Consider the following 9,619-nt stretch of genomic DNA (forward strand, 5'->3'; position numbering starts at 1 on the left):
AAAAGTAAAGGCAATTTTATTATTATATATTGAAACATAAATTGCATTTAAGCACAAACATAAAAACAGCAGACTCATTTCTCATCTTGAAGCTGTTTCTTTTCACCGGCTTCTTCCATGTCAAAAGTGAACGGTTTGTCATAACCCATTAGATGGTTATAGTCTTCGGGGTTTGCAAACAGCACTGGATTAACCAGCAGGGATTTTGTTTTAGCATAAAACGTGGTAAACACATGTGTGCTGTCTGGAATCTTCACATCATTCTGGTGAAACACTGTACTCGTTTCTGACAGCACAACATTATAAGTAATGGCTTTATAAGTGTCTGTTGTGGCCTCGTGGTACAACCGAACAACGTAGCCTTTTGTGATAAAGTGAAGCAGGACTGGAGTGATCACTGTGAAACTTCCTATGATGCCATAAAATAAGATTTGCAAAGGCAGACTTCCAAATATAATATTATTTTGTGCAAAAATATATGGTAGAAATGCAAGGCTGATCAAACTTGTAGAATAAGAGAAACATTTCACACCTAAACAGGAAAAAAAATGGAAGAGTATTAATATTTTTCAATTTTATACAAGAATCAACCTATCCAATTAATTCTCCCACCTTTCTTCTTACTATATTGTCATCAAAACAACAATAAAACCAAAACACATATATAGTGTTTGCTACACTTCAGGCTCTGTTTTAAGCACTTTACATATTTTATTCATGAAATCTACAAAAAGGCCCTATGAGATAGGTGCATAACTCATCACTTCCTCCATTTAAGAGATGAGAAAAATGAGGCACTTGCTCTCGTCACACAGCTACCAAGTGGCAGCGCTGGGATTCAAACCCAGGGAACTTGCGTCTGCGGTCCACGCCGTTGGCCAGTACACTGCAGTGCCTCTCTGGGTGGGAAACCTGCCTTAGGGTTAACTAGCTTCTACCTCAGTCTCCCAATAAAAGATTTACTACTACTCAAAGATCCTTATGAACACCGTAAACGTTGATTCAGTCAGCAGATTATCAAATAAAACTCTCTACTAACAAGCACTTCCACAAATCTAACAGAAAATGTTCAGATATGGGGCTAACTTTATCAGGCTATGTGCCCCGGATTAAAACATATGAGAAAGGTATTCAACTTCTTTACCAAGGAAAGACATTCAAATTAAAACAGTGAGATCTTTTCATGTATCTCATTAGAAAGATTAAAAATCAGTAACTTCTGAACTGTATACTTTAAAATGGCTAAAATGGTAAATTTTATGTTACATATGTTATATATATTTTACCACAATAAAAAAAATAAATAAATGACAAAATATAAATTTCTCTTAGTTTCAATGTATAATTTTAACATGACCCCAATAAAAATACTATCTGTTTGGAAAATAAACATGTTGAGATCCCAGACAAGTTGACTGTAAAGTTAAGTTGGAAAACTAAAAGCAGCAAAACAACAAGGGGGAGCTAGATATTAAACAGGTGACTCTATAATTAAAACAGTGTGGTACTGGCACACAGATAGATGGAAGGAACAAAAAGGGAAGTTTAGAAATAAACCTAATTGCATATGGACGTGTAGTATAGCATAAAGATATAATCTAAAATAAATGGGTAAAAGTGGTGTTGGAACAACTGGATAGCAATATAGAAAAAGATAAAATTCATCTCTCATACATATACTAGGAAAATTTCAAATTATCCAGAGATTTAAATGTAAAAAAGAAAACTTTAGGGCCGCCAGGTGGCCGAGTGGTTAAGTTCCCGCACTTGCGGCCCAGGGTTTCGCCAGTTCAGATCCTGGGAGCGGACATGGCACCGCTCATGGGGCCATGTTGAGGCGGCATCTCACATGCCACAACCTGAAGGACCCACAACTAAAATACACAACTATGTACAGGGGGGATTTGAGGAGAAAAAGCAGGGAAAAAAAACTTTAAAAAAAAAAGAAAACCATAGAGGTATAAGAAGAGAACATCCATGAAGTCCTTTATAATCTGAGAATGGAAAAACTTTTCCAATGACTCAAAATACAGGGGCAACCAGGTGAAAGACTGATAAATCTGATTACATTAAAAATGTACATGGGCATAAACACCATAAACAAAGTAAACAGACAAATTAGAAAAATCTGTGCAACTTACATCACAAAGTAAAAATCTAGAGAAAAATATTTGCAATTTATATCATAAAGGGTTAATATCCCCAATACATAAAAGGTTTCTAGAATAAGAAAGAAAAAGACCAACAACCCTATACACAAACATGCAAGAAATATAAGCAGTTTATTGGAACAAAAATGCACATGGCCCTTAAATAGATGAGATGATGCTAAACCTCATTCACAATAAAAAACATGCAATTAAAACTACAGTGAGATATTGTTTTTTCCCCAAATTGGCAAAAACCAAAAGTCTGACAACATACTCTGTTGGTGAGGCTGTAACAAAGCAGACACTCTCATACACTGCCGTTGGTTGAAGGCTTACTTAACTTGCATCAGTAATTTAAAAATAATTCCTTCCTTCCTCCCACAGGTAGTTGCTATGACAATGGAACTCATGGGATACAGTGGGGACCAAGTTGCCTCCTGTATAAAAAACCTCCTCAGCCCTCCCAACTACCTCTTCTCTCCCCATTACTTTTGTCACACTGCAGTGGGTTGAATGGTGTCCCTCAAAAATTCACATCCACTCAGAACCTTAGAATGTGACCTTATTTGGAAATAGGGTCTTCGGAGACAATTAAAAATTGAGATGAGATCTTACCGGATTAGGGTGGGCCTAAATCCAATGAGAGTGTCCTTATAAGGACAGAAAAGGACAGAGACACAGAGAAGGCCCGGTGAAGAGGGAGGCAGAGACTGGAGTTACGCAGCTACAAGCCAAGGATCACAGAGGCCTGCCCGGAGCTACCGGAAGCTGGACGAGGCAAGAAGAATTCTGCCCTAGAGCCCTGAGAGAGCACGGCCCTGCCGACACCTTGAGTTCAGACGTCCAGCCCTCAGAAGGGTGAGAGAGAAAATTTCCGTGGTTTTAAGCCACTCAGTCTGAGGAAATTTATTACAAGAGGTCTAGGGAATTAACACACACGTATACTTTATTTTGCCTGAAGTAATTATTTTCTGAACATATTTCAGGCTTTCCCATCTTCAGGCTACTTCCGTGCCTGGGATGCCCTTCTTTGACCCCTCTCCATGTTGGAATTCTATTCATCCTAAAAGACCCAGCTGAAAAGCCAGCCTGACAAGACGCTTTCTGTTCTCTAATCTAAAAATTATCTATCTGCCTTCTGAACTCAAATCTATTCTCTATTATTATGTTACTGATTATGAGGATGTATTCATCTTATCTTTCCTACCAGACACTACAATCCTGGAGGACATGACCTACGTTATCTTTGAGTAACATCCCTCACACAAAGCCCCTGATACAATGCAAAGCAAATACCATGACATCGGTAATGATTCATTGCTGAATTAAGGACTGTCCACTAAAAGGCCCTTCAGATGTCTTCACACTAGGACTCATTTGGTAATTTAAAAGACCTCAAGAAAGGTAACCCTACCGTAAAGTGCCTCCTTCACTTTTCCACAGAAAAATGTTTCTCTCTCAGTTTCTACATAGAAAAAATATTTATCCCTGATAAGTATATCGAGTGACTTTCTATTATCATAACATTGAAAGAACTCAAACATTAAATTCCTCTACAAGTTAGAATTCTAGAACTTTGAACACCACGGATAGCTAGGTTCTTCCACAAACACTACATCCTACCCACACCAAAATTAATTCCTATTTATAGTCTCCTCTTTCCAGAATGAAGTCAAGTGGGAACATGAAATAAACTGATAAGCCTTCCCTGCAGTGGAAGGAACAGTGTCTGTGTTCAGAAGGAAGGGTACCGTAGGGGTCCCTGTTAACATCTCGGTGGCATCAATCCACGTATCTCAGGCCAGAGACGTGGCACAGGTTCAATGGTCTCCTCATGTATTGACTCCTAAAGACATTTCTAACCACCCCAAATTGATTATTCCGATAACTTTAGAACTCCACTCAACAGTGATTATAATCAGTCCTTATTCCCAAAAAGTTTTAAACAGCTAAAATTGTACGTTAAACACACTCTTGAGAACTTACAGATTTCCAGAGTAAATTTTAGGTGATCTGCTGACGCCAGCATCATCAAAAACACAAACGCAAACGTGAGTGTGGAAATCTTGTGGCCAAGTTGGCTATAAAGTAATCCTCCAGATATTTCAGGTTACACTTTAAGATTACTAAAATAAAATACAACCTCAGGGAACTTGAACAAATCCCATACCTAAGTTCTTCTCACCTTCCCTGCTAGATTGTTCCCTATGATCTAAATTGTGATATAAGGAAAGAGTTTTAAACTTGTTGCTATTTAATACACTATCTTTTCCTTCTCCATGACAACGCTCTACCACCTGGAAAAAGCACTAAATAAACACATTTGTTGAAAATTCTAAGACGGCCTGAAAAAACACAACACTGATATATTTTTGAATTATAAAAGTATTACACGCTCATTTTACCTGCCAAATTTAAAAATACATGAAGTAAATGTCTACTCCCCCCAAAAAACTAGTCTTAAGAGGTATTCTTCCATATTTTTTCTCTGCGTATTCAAATATTACACAAATATACACTTTCTGTTCTTTTTTGTTAAACATCCTGAGAGGTGACTAAAGGATGGAAGCTTTAGCACCAAGCCGTAAGATCACAAAATCATAATACAGTCTTCAAAAATCTTTTTAAAAATCTCCTAAAAATGCAAAGGTCTCAACCTCTAAATCTTAGATCAACAGGCCACAAGAAAAAATTTAATCTAATTTTCCTTATGTATTGTAATTAACAGTTACTAAAATAAGAGGTAACATACGCTAAGAACATTTTTTACAGTTAAAGGAAATATCCTCACTTCTGATTACCCACCAAATACTGTTCGGGCCAGATTCCCAGTATAAATCAGCCTTCCATCTTCTGATTTTTCAAGTTGTGTATGTAAGCATCGAACACATCTTTCCCAACAAACAGGTATCTATTGAAACAGAGACCATTACAATGTGAGTACATAATAAACTGCAGTTTAGACCAACTGTTAAATTTTTTTAAGTTTATTTTTAAAAATATAATGAAGAGGGGCCGGCCCCATGGCCAAGCGGTTAAGTTTGTGCGCTCCGCTGCGGCGGCCCAGGGTTTCGCGGGTTCGGATCCTGGGCACAGACATGGCACTGCTCATCAGGCCACATTGAGGCGGTGTCCCACATGACACTAGAAGGACATGCGACTAAGATATACAACTATGTACCAGGGGGATTTGGGGAGATACAGCAGAAAAAAAAAAAAAACAGAAAGACTGGCAACACTTGTTAGCTCAGGTGCCAATCTTTAAAAAGAATATAATGAAGAGTAAAAGAGAACTTTGTCACAGGTGATTTAAGGAATGCTCCCAAATAATCTGCAGAGCTAAAGAAATGAAACTAACAGAACTGCTTTCCTTAATTCCTGTCACAAGTAGAAACAGGCTGAGTTGGAGTCTGAAGGCATAGATTTGCATCCCACCTGGAAGCTATTCAGATAAAGTGTGACCTCGAACAAGTCAAAGTTTAGTGGAATGGTTTCTATTCCATTCTTAATGAAAATATCACCGTAGTTGGATTGTCTTAAAGATTTAAATGGGTAAGCTTTTCAAAACATAAACAAAATTAACTTGAATACCCTAATGTAAGCAAAATACTGTAAATTCAAATTGTTTGCTTAAAGTCCAGACCATTCTTAACACTTCTAAAATATTTATACTATACTTAGTATTAAAACAAACAAACAAACAAACAAAAAACTCTTTCCCTAAAGGCCTTATATCCAGCCCCTTGCATCTCTGGGTCCTCTTAATAAGGAAAAAAATTTACTTTTAATTTTACATCAAATTTCACGGGAACAAGAGTTCCCCGAACGCCTAGAAAATGAATTTCACAGTAGCCACACTTCGAAATGTAAAACAGGCATGCCTAATTCCTGGATGCTGAAATTTAATTAGATTCCAATTCGCACTTTTGGTATTTCTTCCAAGTCTCAGCCAGATTTGCTGACCCTGATATCTTACACGGGACGATTAGGCGACAATTTATTCAGATTAAAATGAGAGGATTAATGTCTCCATCCCCTTTCTCCAGGGAGGAAAAGAATTCCTAAAATAGAGCCACGTAATAAAAAAATAGAACAAACTCAGAGTCAGGTTATCCGGGTGCGCTCAGTTCCGCCTCCAGGTGGTGCACCTAATTTCTTTGCAAATTAACCCTTCTGAGCTTCCGCTCAAAGGCAGAAAAGAAAAAAGTCATCACAAACCCGCAGGATTTGCAACCACCTGTAAAGTGCTTGGAACCGCCCATAAAAATAGCTACTTTGCAACGGCTCCTCCCGGCCTCGCGGGGCCTGGTCCCGAGGCCGAGGCCCGCCACCCCCGCGGCCCCGCGGAAAGAGCGCCCCTGCCACGGGGCACCCTCGGCGGCGGGGAAGGCGCGGGCCGCGAGCGCGGGGGCCCCGGGCCGACGCTCCGCCCACCCCCGCCCTCGCTCCGGCCCTCGAGCCCTCGCAAGGCCGACCTGCGCTGGCACGCGACGCCGGAGCAGCGGCGCGGCTCCCCGCGGCCCCGCCGAGCCGCTGCGGGAGGCCGCCCGCGAGACGGCCGCCCCGGGGCCCTGGAGCGCGGCGCGCGCCCACGACGCTGTCCTCTGCCCGCCGAGCCGCAGTCCGGCCGCCCGCGGGCCGCCCAACGCCAGAAGCAGCATCTCGCGCGAGAGGACGGGCGGTGAGGACGGGGACACGCGAGGCCCGGCTCCGCACCGGCCCCGTGGCCTGCAGCAGCCACGCACGCCCCGCCCCCTCAAGGCCCGCCGGCTGGCTTGGGCGGCCGCGCGTGCGCAGAATACGCGGCCCGCCGCCCCCTCCTCCGTGCGCGTTCCCTGCGGGCTGGGCTCTGCCGCCGCGCATCGCTGGGGCGGTCCGCAGACGCACGGTATGCGCTCGGCCTCCCCTATCTGGAGTTCGGCGCTCTTTATGACAGTGTGCAAGGACAGAGGGGAGAGCCATGCACGAAGGCCAAAGCCTGGAAGCCAGGGTGAAATCTTTCTTTCTTCTGGGCGTCATTTTCTAGTCCCCCAAAACTGTTTTCTTTGCAGAAAGTGATTCTTGCCTATGGACACAGAGGCATAATACTTGATACGACTTGGACAAAAATGAATAGTAGTTGAATCCAACCATTGGGGCTGGTAGAAAATAAATGGAACTCATTTGTGTAATGCTGATACTTGTCAAATTTGTCTTCGGGAATCATTCACATCCATGTACACATCCTGTTCATGATTTGGTGAGGTATTCAGCGCCTATTGCCAGGACCAAGTTAGGCGCAGAGGATACAGAGATGCTGGATAAAACTGGGGATTCACCGTGCTCAAGTAGCGCAGGAAACACCTAAGAGTAAGCTAACAGATAATCCTGTAATGTAATTGAAATATGCCAATTTACAAAATGCTACCGAAGCCCAAAAGACAATTAATTAGGCTAGGAATGTCTAAAGGCTTCAGGCTCACCTGAATCTTGAAGGGTGAGCATCCAACTAGTAGAGACACATTTTTGTTTACTATTTCAGAACTGTTTTTGACTCAACATCTTATTTGCCTAGAAGAGGAACAAACTGATAGTCTAAAATAATATCACCTTGACAACTCCAAATCCTGTCTATTTTTTTTCTGGATATCCAGAAGGATAAAATTACACTACTTTTTTATGAATAACTTCATTTTCTTAAAGTTATCTCTCATTCACATTTTAAAAACTCTTGTTTAGTGTAATTCATACTACTGACATCTGTTATTTTACTGATACATATTTAAATGTTTCTGTTCGCCTAAAGAGTGTTTTTCTTTAATATTGTTCAAAAGATACACTGAGGCATAATAAAAGTTTTGAGCTTATTTAAATAAAAATTTATTCAAATCGGGCAGCACCAAACTGGAAGTGATTACAGGGGCTCCACTGACAGGAGCAAGGGGCAGGGTTTTTATAGAGAATATGCACACTGCAAAGCAAGGAAATTACTTGATTGGCTACAGCTTAAGCAGTTGCATTATTTGGGAAAACCTCGTTTGGCTGTTTGTAATTAGTTGTCCTTCTTATTCTTGTGGCATTTATAGGAATTGACTCTGGCTTAGTTTTTAGTTTGCTTAAGAGGCTAGGAAGACATCAGAGTCATCTCAGTGTAATGTCCTCCTTGTTTGATTTTGAGTACTTCAACGATATGCTGAGAGAACCTGAACTTTTATCTTCTGTTAAGCTTAGTTTCTCCCTACAGATACTGTAAGCAAATAAAAATAACATTTGGTCTACTTCTCAAGGTTTCTCAACAGCTAAAATGAGATCATATTCTGAAAACTCTATGCTATAGAATTACATGGAATTGTTATTGATGGTTAAATAGATTTCCCAATTCTAGTAATTCATAGACATTTGTTGGAGATAAACCACTTAGAGGGGGTTTTAGAATGATACAAAGGCTGTTTCAAAAATAAGCCTTGATTCCCCATTCACATCATCTGAGAGGCTGCCTTTAAGGATGGAGGCTGATGGAAAAAGTGAAAATGGAGATCACCTGTAGAATATATGGCCACCATTATATGTAATTTTTGTTTGGTTTTTAGCTGTCTTTCCTCACCATCCACCAGCCCCCTTTTCCCTCCTTTAAGGTGAGCTTAACGGCTGAATGGCATGATGGATAAAAGAAAAGAAAAATTTTGGTAAAGCTAGTAAGTTGATAAAAACCCTAAATGTTTCTTTATACATTACTGGTTTAGAGCATATACTGGAAGAATCTTCTCAGAAAAGAATTTGTCAACAGATAATCAAGATCTTTTAAAATATTCATATTCTCAAGAAATAATCAGAAACATGGTCAAAGATTTCTGCAGCGATACTGAACACAGCATTACCTAAAATGATTTAAAAATGAAAATAAGGTAAATGTCAAACATTAAGGAAATAGGTAAGCGACATTTATGCAAGTAATTCTATACAGACATTAAAAATGATGCTTGTTGAGATTTTGGCTACAAAGGTTTTGGTTATTGAGGTTTGTTAAGTTGGAAAGTAAACAGAATACAGAACGATATATATACAGTATGATCTATGTAAAAGTGGATGGAAAAAAGTATCTACAATTTCTGTGTTTTTTATAATAAGCATGTATTATGTTGATTAGATAATTAAAATTTTAAAAGTAAAGTAAAATTTTGCCCAAAAGAAAAAAAAAGTACTCCTAGGATTCTACCCCTAAATCTGGCATTAGCTGGTCTCAGTATCCTCCTCTGGAAAATTCTAATCATTCTCTAGGTAACTAACATAGTGATCCTTTAGAGTGACAATGCCATGAGGAAAAGGGGAAGCAGAAGGGGAGAAAACAACATTTCTCAAGTAAAGGAGGAAAGGTAAGATCGAAAATGGGCCCACAGCTGCCTCTTCTCACCCCAATGCCTCTCCTCCAAAGTCTATTCTGAGCTACCATTACAACCAAAACACTTCCATAATTTTTGCAAAGGCTTTGA

The 9,619-nt window shown here is 40.1% G+C and overlaps 1 protein-coding gene across 1 annotated transcript; it reads right to left on the reverse strand.

Moving 5' to 3' along the window:
- On the reverse strand, positions 1-6,938 carry TMEM70 (transmembrane protein 70). Its single transcript, XM_070631460.1, has 3 exons — positions 6,626-6,938; positions 4,956-5,061; positions 1-532 (listed from the first exon to the last, which is right to left on the reverse strand). The coding sequence occupies exons 1-3, from the start codon at positions 6,809-6,811 to the stop codon at positions 75-77; spliced, it is 750 nt and encodes a 249-aa protein (XP_070487561.1). The 5' UTR covers positions 6,812-6,938; the 3' UTR covers positions 1-74.
- Between the last annotated feature and the right edge of the window lie 2,681 nt (positions 6,939-9,619).

The sequence above is a fragment of the Equus przewalskii genome, chromosome 8 (assembly GCF_037783145.1).
Source record: "Equus przewalskii isolate Varuska chromosome 8, EquPr2, whole genome shotgun sequence".
Lineage (NCBI taxonomy): Eukaryota > Metazoa > Chordata > Mammalia > Perissodactyla > Equidae > Equus > Equus przewalskii.

Coding starts and splice junctions, on each gene's coding strand:
- TMEM70 (XM_070631460.1), bottom strand. CDS start 6,811: ATGCTGCTTCTGGCGTTGGGCGGCCCGCGGGCGGCCGGACTGCGGCTC. Junction 5,062..6,625: donor GGCGTCGCGTGCCAGCGCAG/GTCGGCCTTGCG, acceptor CTGTTTCAATAG/ATACCTGTTTGTTGGGAAAG. Junction 533..4,955: donor TCTGGCCCGAACAGTATTTG/GTGGGTAATCAG, acceptor TTTCCTGTTTAG/GTGTGAAATGTTTCTCTTAT.